This window comes from Anguilla anguilla, chromosome 13, assembly GCF_013347855.1.
Source record: "Anguilla anguilla isolate fAngAng1 chromosome 13, fAngAng1.pri, whole genome shotgun sequence".
Taxonomy (NCBI): Eukaryota; Metazoa; Chordata; class Actinopteri; order Anguilliformes; family Anguillidae; genus Anguilla; species Anguilla anguilla.
In genome coordinates, this window is record NC_049213.1 from 5,440,523 (window position 1) to 5,459,307 (window position 18,785).

The 18,785-nt window shown below is 43.2% G+C and overlaps 2 protein-coding genes across 3 annotated transcripts; one reads left to right on the top strand and one right to left on the bottom strand.

Moving 5' to 3' along the window:
* Nucleotides 1-554: 554 nt before the first annotated feature.
* Nucleotides 555-4,779, top strand: LOC118210602 (keratin, type I cytoskeletal 13-like). 2 transcript variants are annotated; one of them, XM_035386911.1, is made up of 7 exons: nt 555-1,081; nt 2,346-2,428; nt 2,606-2,762; nt 3,018-3,179; nt 3,341-3,466; nt 3,587-3,807; nt 4,559-4,779. In XM_035386911.1, exons 1-7 carry the CDS (start codon nt 614-616, stop codon nt 4,665-4,667), a joined length of 1,326 nt encoding a protein of 441 aa, XP_035242802.1. In that variant the 5' UTR covers nt 555-613; the 3' UTR covers nt 4,668-4,779. The 2 variants fall into 2 exon arrangements, with proteins under 2 accessions (XP_035242802.1, XP_035242803.1); XM_035386912.1 differs by having other exon boundaries at nt 4,562-4,700.
* A 3,550-nt stretch (nt 4,780-8,329) lies between these two features.
* Nucleotides 8,330-13,354, bottom strand: LOC118210603 (blue-sensitive opsin-like). Its single transcript, XM_035386914.1, has 5 exons — nt 12,367-13,354; nt 11,770-11,938; nt 11,304-11,469; nt 10,491-10,730; nt 8,330-10,125 (listed from the first exon to the last, which is right to left on the bottom strand). The coding sequence occupies exons 1-5, from the start codon at nt 12,746-12,748 to the stop codon at nt 10,003-10,005; spliced, it is 1,080 nt and encodes a 359-aa protein (XP_035242805.1). The 5' UTR covers nt 12,749-13,354; the 3' UTR covers nt 8,330-10,002.
* Nucleotides 13,355-18,785: the final 5,431 nt, after the last annotated feature.

Below are 18,785 nucleotides of genomic sequence, written 5' to 3' on the forward strand. Positions count from 1 at the left end.
ACCCTTATAGCTGAAAAAAGCCAGTAATGTTTCAAAGTGTTTTAACCCTTGTTATTGTAACAGTAAAGCAATTTAGGTCTGATATTCACAATGCATTTAGCAATAAAATGCATCTGAATTACATGAAAACAACCAATGATGTGGCACTGTTGCATAATGGTTAGGGACCTGGATTTGTAATTCTGAGGTTCCATGTAATGTTTGATTCTTCCTAAAGTGAAACTTTTTGCCCAAGAAAGAATTCAATTGATCACTTTATTTTAATGTTTGATAAATACTTAATATTTAATAAATACACAATAGTTTAAGCACAAATTGTTTGATGCTGACAGCCTTCTTGGTGCAGGGACTTCATGCTACAGCTTTTTGTCTTAAAGCACTGCAATTAATGGGTGTGCCTTTGAACTTCTCAAATTACTGCACAGTGAACCAGCGGACCCTTCTGAGGTAGGGTGTGGGCTATTTAATCCCTCCCCTGTCTGAGGTGATCCTCCCTCTTCTCTCCACCCTCAACCAGCTCTATAAAAATCTTAAGCCCGGGGCTTTCACCCCAGTCACTTCTCTCCACAGCCAGAGGTAGAGCAGTCAGACGCCAACCGAGCAAGCTGTCGCCATGTCTTACGGCCAGAGCATGATGATGTCAGGTGGGTCCCAGCGGAGCTCCTTCGGAGGAGGAGGCGGCAGTATGTACGGCAGGAGTGCCGGCAGTATGCACGGCGGCTCCGGCGGCAGTGGGGTGCGCATCTCCAGTGCCTCCCGCACCTTCTCTGCCGGTGGCGGCGGCGGTTTCGGCGGCGGTGGTTTCGGCGGCGGCGGCGGCGGCGGCGGTTTTGGCTTCGGTGGCGGTTCAGGGGGATTCAACCTGGCCGACGCTGGAGAGATGCAGATCTCGACCAACGAGAAGGCCACCATGCAGAACCTGAACGACCGTCTGGCCACCTACCTGGAGAAAGTGCGCTCCCTCGAGAAGGCCAACACTGAGCTGGAGCTGAAGATCCGTCAGTTCCTGGAGAGCAAGACCTCTCCGTCTGCACGTGACTACAGCGCATTCGAGGCCACCATCAGGGATCTGCAGGGAAAGGTAAATCTACTTCCCATTTTAGCTTTCCTTAACCTATATAAAAACAAGAACTGCAAGTGCTAAAATATGGAGGTTAGACAACAGTAGCCTTTACTATGTAACCAGTTCATTTGAAGCGGTTTCCATAAATCAGAGTTCACAAGCCCAAGTTCCTGTTTATTATTCCTGTGTGGCTGTGTGGATGTACACACTAAGACTGCCATTTTTTAAGTAGTCTGACACTCATTTTATGTCTTCATCCACCAATAGCAGATCACTCATGTCATTGAAACTCATTTCCTGTTCCAACATTATGACTTGAGGGGAAACGCAGTGAAAGAAAATGCTCTGTTTTCAGTTCTTCGAGTGATCAGAGTGTGTATGTTCTCTCATATAACCTACCTGCACATGCCAGATCAAATATTAGCTACCTGTAATCCATAGGCAGAACAGTTTTACAAAGGCTGTCTAGTGCATGTGTCATAAACGTACGTGTGGAAGGATAATGGGCTCGATCCCTGCTTGAGATCCATGCGCTTAACTCAAATGTCCATGCCAGTTAAAGGCTTATTTCCCTGTATGGTAGCTGACTTAAGTGGGGAAAATGATAGATGCACACCCAAGGGTGGAGTCTGAATGAAAAGAAGGTGTGTCACTGAATACCTTGTTATCTGAATCCTGGGTTCAGACCTATGTGGTTTCGTCTACGCAGCCTTTGCACATGAAAAAGTTTGCTTGCTTCTCTGTAAAGCGTCTGTGTGACTGTAAAAAGTGCAATACAAATAAAATTGAATAGAAATATATGGAATTACAGCTCAATGGATGCTTTCTTAGTTCAATGTTAACGGTTTTACGTGGAATGCTGACAAATCGGATTCAACTATTGCCATTTCATAGCAACTAACTATTCAAATGTCATATTTGGTAGCCCATTACTACTGCAACAGGCCTCAGACAACCTCATGATAATGGCTCCTGTTCAGGCATTGTCTGCTTTAACATCGATTTCTGTTCTCTGCATCTCAGTATCTGACCCTGTATTTTACACAAGAGGCCCTCAGGGGCAACAAAGGTTACTCATTACCTTCACAATACAATCGTAACCAAATTCCTGTGCTGCCTTCATATAAAGTTTCACTTGTGCGGAAACCTCACTGCAGTCTTTTTTTGCTGCAAGCCTACATACATATTTACGCAATCCTCACACATTGATATATGAATTTGTTGTGAATATCTGACAGTAGGGGTTTAGTACTTCAACTTTTGCATTTCAACTTTTTTTCAGATCCAGGACGCCACCCGTGTCAATGGCAGTATCTATCTCAGTGTTGACAACGCAAAGCTGGCTGCTGATGACTTCAGAGTCAAGTGAGTCTCGAAAGTAACGTGCAGTGAAATTTATTTATGCGGACTGTTACAGAGAATTAAACAATTATCAAGCAGAATGCATTACAACACAGAAACATAGGCATGGGCATAGTTTCAAATTTCCTCTATATGTATTTTTGAAAAGATAATAATTCGTAACGACCCTTCTTGATGTAGATATGAGAACGAGCTGTCCATGCGGCAGTCAGTGGAGGCTGATATTGCAGGATTGAGGAGGGTCCTGGACGAGTTGACAATGGCAAGATCTGACCTGGAGATGCAGATCGAAGGTCTGAAGGAGGAGCTAATCTTCCTCAAGAAGAACCACGAGGAGGTGGGCCTGTCCCGTCTGCTACAACAGGGGTCATGATTCTACATCATGCTTATTAAATAAGTAGTTTAAGAATGGGGGGGGGGGGGGGGGTTAACTGTCATAATTAAGTTGATGCAATTAGTAAATGGTCTTGTACCCTAGGACATAACATAATATCCTTATTTGCCTTACCATCACACTGCTTGTAAGAAATACTTCTCTGTTGACCAGATGAGGCTCTGTGTGCTGACCACTGAATTGTGTTTGTTTGCTCAGGAACTTCTGAACATGAGACAACAGATGAGTGGCCAGGTCCATGTAGAAGTGGACGCAGCACCGCAAGAAGATCTGAACAAAGTCCTGGCCGAGCTCCGTGAGCAGTACGAGGGAATGGCCGACAAGAGCCGGAAGGAATGGGAAAACTGGTTCCAAGCAAAGGTAACATTTGAAGGAGTTAAAAAAAATAAAATAATAATAATCAGATTTTCATCTATATTCCAGTCCTGCCTCCATGACCATATTTCTTTGTGTTCCCTCTGTTTCAACTTGCAATGTAGGCATTAATTAAAAAAAAAAAATGTTTTTGTGTTTTTCAACAGGCAGAACCACTAAAGCAGGAAGTGCAGGCCAACATAGAGACTGTGCAGACGTCCAAAACTGAACTCACAGAGCTCAGGCGCACACTGCAGGGGCTTGAAATCGAGCTGCAGTCTCAACTAAGCATGGTACGTTAGGACATCACGAAACCCCGCAAAAGCAGCTTCGCCGTTAATCAGCTGAGCCTCTCCTCTAGTGTAAACCCTCTCCCTTCCCCGCTCGCCAACGCCTCTCTCTGCGTCCCACAGAAATCGTCCCTGGAAGCCACATTAAGGGACACGGAGAATCGCTACTCCGTGCAGCTGAACGCCCTCCAGATACAGGTCACCAACATGGAGGAGCAGCTGATGAACCTCCGCGCCGACATGGAGCGCCAAGGGCACGAGTACCAGATGCTGCTGGACATCAAGACCCGCCTGGAGATGGAGATCGCGGAGTACAGGAGGCTGCTGGACGGCGAGGCCACGGGGTAACCATGGGCGTCTGAACCCTGAGCATGCCACTTTGGGCTGGTGGGTAGCACACTTAGTCGAGGTAGCGCGCGCTCTAGTGAAGAGATCGTCTTGACCCCGCCAAGACCGTGGCCAGTAGCTCGACGCGCAGTCGGCTGGTAGTCCGCGGCGTGAAAAAGAAGCAGCCGGTGAGACCTCGTGTTCTGGGGGGGGGGGAGCCACAGCTGACCACGCCCTCCCCGTTGTCTACGCTCTCCCGAATTGGCAGTGGGGTTCGCACCTGAATGCGGTTATGGTCGGAGACGGTTCACCAGTTCAGATTATGGTGGGAATTGGGACATCCTTAGCCCATAGTTGGGCACCATATCTATTTTTAAAAATAGTTTTGCTCGAAAGAGCAAAGTCATTCTATAAGGTCATATGAGCCAGTGACAGTACAAGGCATAGTAGCTTCACTGAGTATGGGATTTGGTCTCCTCAATACACCATCACTACTGAATCTGATACAACATTAGGGTTTTGAATTTAAACAGGATCCATAGGGTGTATAGGGCAAATATAAAGTCAAGTAGTACTTTTATAGTTGGGTTTCGGTCATAGAAACAAAACGATTATTTGTAACGACATTCATTAAAATTCAAGCTCCACACTGTGTGAAAGGGCAGGTTAATTGCCAAGTAGTTTTTTTTTTTAATTTTTTAAAAAACATATTAATGATGTTAGTTCATGACTTATGTCTTCACTAAGAAAAATACATTTCCTTCCCAGTAGCTCCGGCTCCTCCTCCTCCACCACCACCACACGCAAGGTGGTGACCATCGTGGAGAAGCAGGTGGACGGCAAGGTGGTCAGTTCCGGCACCACGGTGCACAGCTAATGAGCAACGCTGAACACGCCCGCCTCCAGAGCACGCCCTGCTCCTCATGAAAACGACTAGTTGTAATCTGGCAGTTGCTACAATAAAAAGCTCTGAGATGTTTAAGACTAAATCCTGAGTGAGTCATTCTTGTGCCCTTCTTTACGCAACTTAACCACCCACTTACTGTTCTTGTATACCTTTTATGTTGCGCTATCATTTATTAGACAAGACACAATCAGTAGTTCTCAAGAAACCAAGTGGTAAAAGCTCACTCACAGTTCTCACCGGCAGTGGCTCCACCTCTGACAATGTTAAAAGTAGTTTTGAGGGGTCTGTTGTCTCAGCTGTGTGTGGAAAAAAATGGGCTCATCTAAGTAGCACACAAGTTTTTTTTCTGAAAGTTTGCCGAAACTCCATTTGCTAGATTCACAGTTACAAGTCAGCAAATAAATACACTGGAGCAATTAAGAAAACTTATACACTTATACAGTAGCTGTGAACTTATGTAAGTTACATTTAAAACAGTAACAAATACAATTACAGGAGGCTCACAACTTTTAAACCAGTGAATTATATAGTGGATACCGTTATATTACAGGCATTTAGGAGACGCTCTTATCCAGAGTGACTTACACAACTGTTTTTACATTGTATCCATTTATACAGCTGGAAACATATTGAAGCAATGCCGGTTAAGTACCTTGCTCAAGGGTACAATGGCAGCATCTTATTTTGAGTATGTCATTTGCAGGCTTGTGTTAAAAAAAGGGTGTGCAGTGTCCAATGTGCAGTGCATATTGATTTGGTGATCACCCTGAGTGCAGTGGCCTTAGTTAGCCTGTGTGTAATCATGGTGTAAAATGCATATTCTTTATATCAGTTTAGTTTAAGAGAAGCAGGCCAACTGAGTTCTTCCTACTGAGATTTCCTTTTATTTAGACTCATTTAAAGGCCGTTGAGTGTCCTTCACTTCCCAGGGATATTCTGGTATACCATACACCCCATTTCGCTCATGCAGTGGGCGGCAGTGTAGCACAGTGGGTAAGGAACTGGGCTTGTAACCGAAAGGTCATAGGTTCAATTCCTGGGTAGGGCTCAGTCTCACAGATCTCAATCTCACAGGGATGGGGGAGGTTAGGGTTTGGGAAAAGGAAAAAAAGGAGGAGAGAGAGGGAAGGAAGGAAGAAAGGAGTGAAGAAAAAGAAATATGAATGTACTCAAACACATTGGACACTTAAACTATATAATTTCAACGTGAAGCTTGAAGCGAGCCTGCAAATGTTTCAAGTTTCATTTATTAAAGTTTGACAAGGCATGATACAGCAGCATAAAAACACAGTTTTTAAACAGTGAATCCTGAAATGCGTCAAATTGCAGCGATCAACATCGTAATTATTAAAATTAAGAGCATTATATAAAACAATCATCTATAAAATAATTTATAAAACAATTTAAGGGCACGAGGAATAACGGAAACGCCATGTCTTTCGGTTCTGCTCGCGGGCGCTGCGAATTCCCTGCGCCGACGAGGCGAGTAGGTGGGTGTTGAGGCTGCAGGCAGGAAGCCCTGCAGGGGGGGACGAGCTGAGCTGTCCTTGAGTATGTTGGTGAGGGTGCGCAGGGTGGCCCCATCACGCCTTTCACTCCGGGACGGAAGAGAAGATGACGGAATGACGGAATGATCCTGCAGCATCGTTTCTGTGCCCTCTCCAGCTCCTGGGAGAGGCCTTTTGTCAGCCTGACCCCAAACTGGGCTGGCATGCTCAAGGACTGGACGAATGAAAGTCAGGTATATTTGTTTTAGAACGTCACATGGGAGACCAGCTCTTTTGGCAACACTGAGGTAATGGATCCTTGGCCGTGTCTTTGCGAGCATATACTCGATGTGGGCATCCCGCGACAAATCAGATGATATCTGAACTCCGAGCAGTTTAAATGTGAAGCCTCTACTGATGTTTTGTTTTGTATGCCTATTTATGTGGTGACTGGCCATATGTTGTTTCACCATAAAAATGCAATGGATGCAAATAAACTCATGCTAGTATAAGTTATAAGTATTTTAAAAATATAAGTATTAAAACAATTATACTTCATGCGCTTAATGCATATTTTTAAACAATAAATGGCCAGTATGCCATCTTTTTTCTGAAGTGCACCAGTCCCTTTTCCAGAAAAACACCCCCACAACACAATGTTGCCACCCCAGTTGGGATGGTGTTCTGAAATCCACTGAAAGCAGTGGCTTCCACTGTACACCAAGAACTTTCTTGGCTGCTGTGAGTCCAGCCAGCCAAACATATTTCCGATGCAGTGCAGGGTCAAAACTCAAATTGTCATTCAGCAGCATTGTAATGGGGGTACAAGGGATGATTTGTACACAATATCGGATAAGGTAACAGAAATCTGAAGGGCCAAACATAAGTGCCAAACAACGGGCCAAACATAAGTTTCGATAGGTTTGTAAGAGTCAAGATTGATTGAAAAGGCCTCAGTATGTCAAGTTTGTATCTGTATGTATGTATTTATCACTCCGCCTTTCGGTTGCGTGAATGATTGTAAGTTGCTTGGTATAAATGTCTGTTTTTAAATGTGAATGTTACATGCTGCTAGGGAAATGTCCCCATGGGGATAAAGAAGTATTCTATGTGTGTATGTATTCATTCAGTATTCATTTTAAGTAGCAAATACACAAGAACTTGTACATCTAGTAAAATGAACTTGACAAGCAAGTATAAATATATGTTTTCTGGAGGAATATGCTCTCTGTAGGTATTAATTGGCAGTTTCATACATTGATTGAAATGTCTTGCATGAGGCAATTTTTGTTATTTGACACTTTGATGTGACACAATGTTTGAATGCCAACATTATAAGATGGTAAGTTTAAAAAACACAGGGCCAAGTGACTTGAAACTATTTTAGAACGTATTAGGCAGCAGTGCTTTGGAATACAGCTTCTTTAATTTGTGTGAGGTAAGATAGCCAATATTGTTTGTAGTACAGTAATTTGGCATAATTTTGATATCACCACTTTTAATGGCAGGGCTAGATTTTGGCAGTTTGAATGAATGACTGATAGACAGTGCTTTTTATGTGTGAGTAACCTGGCTTTTTTTTATGTTGAAAACGTGTTTTTCATTAGATATAATTTTTTTTGCACTGTGTTTGTAATGAGTAAGTGATAATAGTAATTCATATATAAATGTAGGCTATGACAGACATGCATACACATAAATGCATGCAAACACACATAGCCTACATTCTGAAAGAAACATATAGGCATGGATTCAATCTTTTACTATGAATGCCAAATAAATGAAAGTGTATGTCAAAATTAGAAATGGAAGTGTTTTTAACGGGTTATTGCACATGACAGACCTGATAATTGTTTGTATGTCAGTAGAGGCTGTATAGGGCTAGCTAACATTAATTTAGAATGTTGAACTGTTTTTATAATGTGCAAACCTGTGTTCATTTTGTGTATCTGATGTTTTTATTGGTTTATGTACGTAAAAAAGACCAATGGGGAGACACATTTTTTGTGGGCTAGTAGCATTTCAGGCAGGATAAGGAAGAAGAAGAAGGAAAAACTGCAAAATCCTAAAAGTTTGGGGCTTTATTGTGTGGACGTGTGAAGCTGTTTGTGAATTCTGTCTGTTGAAATGGGGTCATAAGGTACAGAAATGTTTTTAAGGGCTGATAGTCTGTGGTCGTTGTGGTTATTTCTGTGGGGAACCCTGAAAAGTGCCAAACTCTCGGTGCTGTATAGGTATGGGGCATGCCACCCCACCAAGCCGTAGCCATAACCTGGTGGGATAGCATACCTGCCATCCCAATCACAGAAATTAATCACAAAAGAAATTTTAAAAAGTAATGTTTACACTTTCTAAAAGCCACAAGGACTGGAAATTAAATTGATCAGCCCTAATGTTGACAATTGAAAGCCCTAACATCACCCTGCTTCCCATCAAGTGGTAGACTATGAACACACATTTTTGACAACTGCTACAGCCTTGTATATGTCTGCTGTACTTCAAACAACATATACTCACCACTGGGCCGATTGCTTAAGATTCAAACTTTCTGTCAAAGAGATGTGATGGAGAGCAGGCTGATAGGGCTATCAATAAAATTTCCTGTCTTTTGTGGATTTTGGCAAATGCAAACATTTCACTTAAATCATATAACAAACAAATGGCAAACAAAGAATTGATTAAAATTTGTTTGCCATTTGTTTGTTATAGAATACCACAATGGATGAAAATCTAGATTACGGATGTCTTACACAAAGCAGAATGCAGAGTGCAGTCACTGACATCTCCAAAATCACGCTTCAAACAACATTTATTTTTAATGTTTTTTTTCATGCACGTTATCTCTTTATTGCTGAATATCATACAGACTATTTTAATATCATACATTAGCATAAACAACACCACCTATTTAAAGTGTTTATTCTTTGCAAAATTATTTACAGTATTAAAATGTGTTTACTTTCAGGTGAAAAGCACCAGCTAAATTAAATGAAACCTGCTGTGACCCACTTTTTAACTGGAATAAAAGACTGTTTCAAAATGTTCTTTTTGTTTGAGATTGCCAGCAGACAATGAATATACTGTAACCACCTAACTGCACGAGGTTACTTTGATTTGTCTTCAAACCCTGTCCATTTCAAAAGAACAATGACTACCTAAGTTTGAGGAGTCATTGACAGATTCAGATTGAAGGTTCCCAGTGAACATTTTGGTGAAACGCTGTCCAGACGTTCAGGGGAACACCCGGCTACATTTTGTTGAAAAGTGAAAGTTTTCTAGCTGACTGGGACGTAGACAGGCTGCATCCGGGTAAAACCTGAGCTATTCTGGGGTTAACCTAGTTCGTGTGAAAACGCCTCTCCACCTAGATTTCCACCCTGCTAGATGTCTAGATTCCGGTTTTCATCCACAGAAGGACCACATGGCACTCATGTAAGCCACAGAACCAAGTAACACCTAAATCGGCCCTCCAGAAAACCTTCATAAGCACTACATAAATGCTTAAAAACACTTACGCCAGCCAAGAGCCAACAGACTGCCAACGCTTGTGCTGTACCAGGCAGTCATGTCCTATGAGTACCTACATTCTGATTTGGTGAGTCATGGCAGTGATTATGCTCCTAGGAAGGGGTTTTATCTTATTTATAATTGCTACCTAAAGGGTGTGATCAGAACAGATTATATATTATTATCTTAGTTCTGGCAAACAGTATAAGCTCTTAAGAATGCAGAGATGTGCAGAGGGAACTGGGCGGGCCAAGATTGTGAGCGCAGGTTGAGGCTGTGGTTCACAGTGAGGACGGTAGCGGAATGGTGGTTTAGGAGGGCGACACCTGACTTGTGGAAACAGAGGACACCTGGGTAACCTGTGAGGAAGACTCTTCCTCCTCCCCAAATGGATTCCTTCCACAGAAGATCAGCTTCATCATGCAGGAGCGGAACTGCCAGCAGGAAGTGGAGGAGGAAGAGGAAGAGGAATGTCAGAAGCTGGACAAACCTTGTTCTCAACAGGGTAAACATGAAATCATTGACACAAAGAAGCGTTGAAAACATGTTTTTGAAAACCAAATCGCCGATGACCATTTTAGCAACAGACCAAAGCTCTCCAGTGAAATAAAATGTTTTAGCATGTCTAAACAGTGTGCTCTGAAACAAGAGCAACCTATGGAAAATTGGCAATGTTTCATTTGACCGGCACAAATTAAAGAGTGTGTTATATTAAGTGACATATTTTTCCACATAAACGTGTAACATTTTATAATATTTCCTCACATTTGGAAGCCATGGAAGCTTCTCCGCAGCCTACCTGTTTATTCATGAAGACGTAGATGACGGGGTTGTAGACGGTGGAGGCCTTGGACAGGCAGGACGGGATGGTGGCCAGCCGCAGGTCGAAGGCCTCCCCGCGGTTCAGCACCACCCACAGGGCGAAGGAGGCGTACGGCAGCCAGCAGACCAGGAAGCCCAGCACCATCACCACCACCATCTTAGTCACCTCCCTCTCGGCCTTCTGCGTGGAGGCGGACTGCTCCTGAGCCTTGGCAGCCTGGCAGAATCGAGGATGACATCATCACGCCTGCCCTGCGGGCTGCCGTGGGGCAGCAAACTGGCAACACAGGAAGGCCCGGCCACTCTTTTGAGATAAATTTTTTGAAGTAATGAAAAACGGCTTTATTGTTTTCAAAAAACCTGAAAAAGGGTTTCAGCTCAAGGTCTTGGGTAAAGGGAAAAGGGTCCAGAAGTCTGTCACCAAATAGCGTTTGTGAAGAAAAACAAGTAACGGTTGATTATTCAATTTTGCGTTAAATTTAGAGACTGTGGTGAGCTCAAAGGGTTGGCACATTCTCCCCGTGTCTGTGTGGGTTTCCTCCAGGCTTTCCGGGTTCCTCCCACAGTCCAAATACATGCAGGTAGGCTAATTTGAGACTCTATATTGCACATAGGTGTGATTGAATGGTGAGTGAGTGGTGTGTGTGCTCTGTGATACATTGGTGGCCTGTCCAGGGTGTATTCCTGCCTCTCGCCCAATGCACGCTGGGATAGGCTCCAGCACCCCCCACGAACCCTGCCCAGGATAAGTTGGTATAAATAATGCATGGATGGGTGAGCTCATACTCGCCGATTTCAGTGTGAAGAGAAGCTGGCTGTAGCAGAACACGATGATGCTGAACGGAAGGATGAAGCAGAAACAAAAAAGGAAGATGACGTAAGACTCGTTATTGTACTTGTTGCCTATGGTGTACCAGTCAGGACCACAGGAGCATTGCAGGCCCTCTGGGATGTACCTGCAAAAGGCAAAGCAAAAGCAGTGTTAAATTAACACGTTTAACAATGTTAAATTAGAAAGTGTTAAACTGTATTTTAAATTACATTCAGTTAAGTTACACACAATTTTAATGTCTATTAAGTCTGTATAAAGTGGTGAGTGTATGTATGTGAATTATGTAGCTGATGTGTGATATATGCCAATAGAACTACCAATGTTCCTCTTTGATCGCTGGAGCAGCTTTCCATTTTCTGTATAGAGAATGACATCACAACTACCTTATCCCTGATTGGTGGGCCCGCCTGTGCCCAATACTCACCGACTCCAACCGAAAAACGGAGGGCAGGCTGCGCTCAGTGCAATGACCCAGGTGATGGCACAGCCAGCGAGTGCATGGGGGCCCTTGAAGGCGAAGTTTCCGATGGGCTTGCAGATAACCAGGTATCTCTCGAAGGCAATCACTGCCAGGGACCACAGGCTCACCGTACCTCAAACAGCACAAAAAAAACCCCCCACTGTGAATACTGTGGTCCCATAATACACAAAGCAGACGTCATGAGGTCATCTTCCTATCATATCCTATGACCGTACCTTACGCGATGCAGTTAGTTTGGATAAGAGCGTCTGCCAAATGCCTGTAATGTAATGTAATGTAGTTTGACATGTTGGAAATGATTACAAGGTTCCTGTGTTAATGAAAGGCTGGCTGATGCATTTATTTTACGAAAAATTAAAGCCAGGTGTAGAACATAGTACCCCTACAAATATGAAAAACCCATTGCCCCTATCTCCCAGTGTGGCAGTGCCCCATTGCCCCTACCTCCCAGTGTGGCAGTGCCCCATTTCCCCTACCTCCCAGTGTGGCAGTGCCCCATTTCCCCTACCTCCCAGTGTGGCAGTGCCCCATTGCCCCTACCTCCCAGTGTGGCCAGGAAGCCTTCGATCTTACAGCCGATCGGCCCGAGGACGAAGTATCTGTTGGCGAAGGAGTAGAACGCGGTGGACGAGCCCACGGAAGACACCAGAAGGTTTGACACGGCCATGTTAACGAGGATGTAGTTGAAGTGGGACCGCAGCTTCCTGTACTGGGCGGTGCAGGCGATGGTGAGGACGTTGATGGCCGTGCCAGCAGCGAAGAGGAGAAACATATAGACGGCCAGGCTCATGAACAGCCCCGTGCTCCCCAAGTGGTCCTGAGGGACCAGGAATGGGCTGAGGGCGGTGATGTTGTTGGTGTCCAGAGGGATGGGGATGTAGAAGTCCTCTGGGAGCTCCTGCTGCCGTGGAACTGACCTCATTTTTCTCGTTGCTTAATGTCCAGCTGTTTACCAATACGACCCGAGTCTCTTAGTGTGTGCTCTTTCCCTTCAAAGATCTGGTTGATTTTTTGTCTAGAACATGACAGGGAAAGGAAGTCCAGATTCCAGTTCCGTACACTGTTTTGCACGTCTCTGTGCAGCCACCTCCTTGTCCTTCTCAATCGCGCCTTTGTTTGACTGACAGCATATTGAATGTGCTTTTATAGGCACCCCTGAAAGGATATCCAGTATGCAAAGGCAAGGATTTGACAAATTTATTAGACCCCTACTTACTTGTCTAATTTTTACCCCAGCTAATACGGATAATCCCATTCACAGAGAACAACAGTTCAGTATTAAAGCAGCAAACTAATCTGCCAGCAAATACTGTTAAGAAGGCTAATCGCACACGTTATATTGCCTGCTAATCGTCTTTTGGCAGGTATTATCTTTGGCTTTACTGCTACATCTTGCTGGTCAAAGTCACGAATGCTTTTGTCTGGAGCACCAACAGCATTGTTAGCCTCCCACTGCATATAAATAATTGTGCACCGTAGGTAATTAATAACATTTCAATGGCAAGCTGGTGCAACCCTACCGAGATGTCTAGAATTAAGTGCAACATTTATCAAACTGCAGAAAAAAGGAAGCTTGCTTCGCAAAAGTGAAAAATCAAGAAAATATACTTTATTGAACCCCTTGGGGTAGTTTGTCCTCTGCATTTGACCCATCCTCAGTTACCTAGGAGCAGTGGGCAGCCACAGTGCAGCGCCCGGGGACCAACTCCAGTTCTGAGGCAAGTGCCTTGGTCAAGGGCACCTGCAGGAGTGCACCTAACATGCATGTCTTTGAGTGTGGGAGGAAACCGGAGTACCCACGAACACGGGGAGAACATGCAAACTCCACACAGAAAGGCTCCAAGCCAAGATTCGAACCCACGAACTTCTTGCTGTGAGGCGACAGTGCTAACCACTATGCCACCGTGTCTGCTCCCTAAAGTCCACCCAAATTTTCAATATCATCTTCACAGGCTTTTACTCGGCATCACTCAAACCATCTGGACGAGATGCTAATCTAATCCAGCCTTGTCCCTCTGCCGTCAGTTCTGTCATGTCCTGCAACTTCCCCATCCACGTTCCTAATCCCTTTATCAGATTGACACTTAACGTTTCTGCCCAAATGAGTTTCATGGTCTTTGCTAACTAATATACACTTCCCTCAAATCATGCATAGGAACTGTTTTGATATTTTGTGGGTATTGTGTTACAGTAGGGGCGGCACGGTGCTGCAGTGGGTAGCACAAGAAGATGCTGAGATTGAATCCTGGTTGGGCCTTACTGTGTGGATTTTGCATGTTCACATGTTTGCATGTTTCCTCCAGGTACTCCGGTTTCCTCCCACAGTTCAAAGACATGCAGGTAGGCTAATCAGAGACTCTAAATTGCCCATAGGTATGAGGGTGTGAGTGAATGGTGTGTATGCCCTGCAATATATTGTTGCCCAATGCATGCTGGGATAGGCTCCAGCACCCTACCCGAAACCCTGCCCAGGATAAGCAGGTATAGGTAATGGATGGATGGATGGATGGATGAGTTACAGTAACCAAGCCACATATCAGGTGCAATACATGTTTCCAGACACTCAAACTTAAGTTTCCCCAAATATTCAGAAACATTATTATTGGACAAAAAAAAATTTAAGTTCCTTACTTGGAAATATATAGTTGTCATCTATTCATCCAGTACAACACAGTTTCCTCAGTATGGTAATAATTTTTCTATAAGCTTTGGTTATATAACATATATATTCATCATTGGATTTTTAAAAATATAAATTGAACTGTTGTCAGGGACCTGTGGAAGTGCATTTCCTTAGTGTGGTGTCAATGGGACAAGGTCATTTTATTTTCCATTTTTCAGAATGAGGGGAATATATCAAGTGCAATTTTCCACCGTGGCCTGGAGATGCACCTCTTCAGACACTACCTTGACTAACTTGTATCTTGGTATCATGTTGCTCTTGTGTCTTTATCTTGGTACTCTTTATCATATCTCTTGTTATCATGCCTCACTTCTAGCTTATGACTTGGAGCCATAGCTCTACTGATTTAGCCAATGCTTCACTGTGTGAACCAGACTTTATGTTCAAGGCTACGGATAACCAATACTTGAGAATTGTACTTTATCAAACCTGTGTTTTGTAGTCGTTCCAACGACCTTTGGTATGCTCTTACTGCACGTAGTTTGGGGACAACGGCGTCTGCCAAATGAATGTAATGAATGAGGGGGGGTGTGAGGCGCAGTGTTTGGGGACCGCAAATGCCTCCGCTTCCGCTCTCTCTCCGGCTTAACCCCGTTCTCTCTTCATTTGAGTGACCTGTGCGCTGATCTCTTAAGTGGCTCAGGGTAGCACTAAGGCTCTTAACGGAAGGCCTCCGGGTTGTCTGGAGGAACACCTGAGGTGAGCCTCTCCTCTCGGTTCACAGCCCTTAAGAAGACCTTTGCACACGGCACCTCTTGTGTAATGTTAAATGAGGCTGCCTGTACTCAGCGTCAGTACGCCCAACCGTGGCAGACATCTTACAACGGTATAGATAGTACATTTTAAAGTCTTAAACGGCATGTGTAAACACTGCCAAAAAATGTATAATACCATGACTACATATTTGTCACACTAAATGGTTTCAGATCTTCAGATAAAATGTAATAATAGACAAAAGGAACCTGAGTAAACTGAAAACATATTTTTTAAAAATTTAATTTATTAATGAAAAATGTTTTCAAACACTATATCACCCATGTGAAAAACGAATTGCTTCCTTAGTTACTCAGTCAACCAGTTAACCAAATTTAATTGATAATTAGATTCAGCTGATGGAATGGAGCCAGGCTTGATTGCAGCCCACCCTGTTAAATCTAAACTTTGCTTATATTGACACTTACCATCAGAGTGAAGTAGTTACCACAAAGTTTATACAAGCGCACACTTCCACAATTAAAATATATCTGGATGTATGAAAAAGGGTTACAAAGCCATTTCTATGGCATTGGGATTCCACCGAACCACCGTGAAAGCCATTATCTTCAAATGGAGAACACTTGGAACAGTGGTGAGTTCTCCCATGAGTGGCCGACCTGCCAAAATTTCTCCAATTTCTTGCATTTCCCACAGCAGAAACTCATCCAGGAAGTTTCAAATGATCCCAGAACAGAAGAAAAGAACTGGAGGCCAAAATTGTGTGTTCTATTCTGAGCTGGGGTGCTAGTGTGGTACCCTTGAGCAAGGTACTCAACCTCAATTGCTTTAGTAAATGTCCAGCTGTATAAATAGATTGTATGTAGAAATGTAGTCTGTAAAGTCCATCTGGAAAAGACAATGGATCTGCTAAATGCCCAAAATTGTGCCCAGGTAGTGAGACTCAGTCATGCATGTTTTCTGGTGGCTAAGTCATTGCGTTTTGAGAGTATACTTTTCATTAAATGACGCAATCCATAACAATACATACCAGTAAATGCATACAGTATATTAGTTTTACTGTACAAATACCACAAAATATTGGTTCATATTGTTTAAGGAAAACAGATGACAGCACCCTAAAAGTCACACAGGTGATGATGCGTTTCCCTCCAATGACAGTGATTGCATGCGGAGGGAAGCGGCTAATTTTAAAAATCGTACTGTAGGAAACAACAGTTATATTCTGGAAAATTAGCGATTTACATGTTGACTATACTGTAGCATTTATGACATTATGCATGATGAATAAACTGTCAAAATATGTTTCCTGAAAGATCGCCAAAACAGGTCTGACCTCCCTAACAGAGGTGGTGAGAATTTTGCGCCATATTATAAGCAGATGATTAAATCTGACTTGAGAAAAAAACAGAAAGTTCAGACTCACTCTTATCAAACAATGATTTCCATAAGTGTTAGAACTGTGAAGGAGTTATACACACTCTCTGAGTTAAATGATGGAGAGACAGCAAAACACCTTTAGGTACACTTCCGTTTTTTTTCAGGACAAAGGTCATAATTAGTGCCCCAATCATTTCACACCAATAATCTAATGAGGATATTACTAGCTACAGATAATCCAGTGGATTACCTTCCAATTTCCTGCATGTGAATGTACTGTAATTCCAGTTTAACTTCCTGTTGTCACAGTCTGGTCTAACCTACAGTAATTGGCCATATGTTTACAGTATGCGCAGGAACACTGTACCAGGCTTTTCCATGCGATTTAGTTCACAAAAGCTTATGGTTACTGGTTCTTCCCAGTATTGATCTAATTGGTTTCAATTAACAGTGTGGTTATGCATGTTTTAGAATTATAAAACATTTTTTAAAACTATTTTTTTTGTAGTTGCGCATTTTATTAAAGCTGGCATGTATTTACGGAAATGGCTTTTTTAAAAGCCAGCTCCAGGAGGCAAGCTATTCCTTTAAAAAAGTAAAGTCGCTTTTCCACCGCATGGTACCGGCTCAACTCGACTCGACTCTACTCGACTTTTTTGGTTTTCCATCAAGCAAAAGTTGTGGATAGTACCTGGTACCTGATACTTTTTTGGTATCACCTCCGTCGAGGTTCCAAGCGAGCTGAGGCGATACCAAAAGATGACGTGAAAACACTGCAGACCACTGATTGGTCAGAAACGGCAGTTTCATGCAGCGTCGCTATGACGACCAGCTACATTGATGGGGGTGCTATCTGCAGTGGAAAACGACGTACCTGGTACCAAAATCGAGTCGAGTTGAGCCTGTACCATGCGGTGGAAAAGCGGCTTATGAATCAGTGTGCTGGTACTATACTATACTATGCTGTAGTCCATCTGCAAGCTTCGACATGTTGTGCGTTCAGAGATGCTCTTCTGCATACCTCGGTTGTAACGAGTGGTTATTTGAGTTACTGTTGCCTTTCTATCAGCTCGAACCAGTCTGGCCATTCTCCTCTGTCCTCTGCCATAAACAAGGCATTTTCGCCCAGAGAACTTCCGCTCACTGAATATTTTCTCTTTTTCGGACCATTCTCTGTAAACCCTAGAGATGGTTGTGCGTGAAAATCCCAGTAGATCAGCAGTTTCTGAAATACTCAAACCAGTCCATCTGGCACCAACAACCATGACACGTTCAAAGCCACTTAAATCACCTTTCTTCCCCATTCTGATGCATGGTTTGAACTTCAGCAGATTGTCTTGATCATGTCCACATGCCTAAATGCATTGAGTTGCTGCCACGTGATTGGCTGATTAGATATTTGCGTTAACGGGTGCAGTTTGCAGTTCAACAGGTGTACCTAAAGAAGTGGCCGGTGAGTGTATATCCACATTATATTAAAGTCAGTTGCTACGTTTCCATTGGATTGTTATGGTTAATTTACCTTAGAGCACTGAACACACTGACTGTGGTTTTATTTTCCATGTAAAACAGCCTCCATGGCAGGTATTTTTAGTTTTTTTTTAAAGAGCTTTAATTGGGGAAGGTGGTCTGTAATAGTTTTGCCAAGCCCCATCATTAGAATAAGTTTATGACCAAAGATTCATGACTAAATAAAATAAGTTAGATGCACACGCAGACCTTCATCAGGACAGAAGACATGGACAGAGTGGATTTTAAAAGGTCGCGTGACAGGAAAAACACAGCATACCGAAATTCCCTCTGAAGAACATGATTCATTTAATCTTCACTCAGGTTTTGTTGTCTGTGCAGTTTAGCAAATTTCCAGAACATTAGTGCTCTGGATTAGTGCGCACTAAAGGACAATCCATGGAAATTAATATCCGGACTTCGCCCACCAGATGGCGTCAGTTCCCCATTTCTAACATTTCTTGTCCCTGTCGGGCTGGTTTCCTCATCTTTTATTGATTGCATCATTGGTTTCTGGATGTTAGCATGCGTTTTGTCATTAGATCATTTCATTCACCTGTTTCACTGGGTATTTAAGCTCTCTTTTTCTTGGTTGCCATTTACCTTCTCCATTTGCTGTGTTTATTCCTTTTGTATTCCGTGTTAATGTGTTTCACAGTCTTTATTTTTTAAA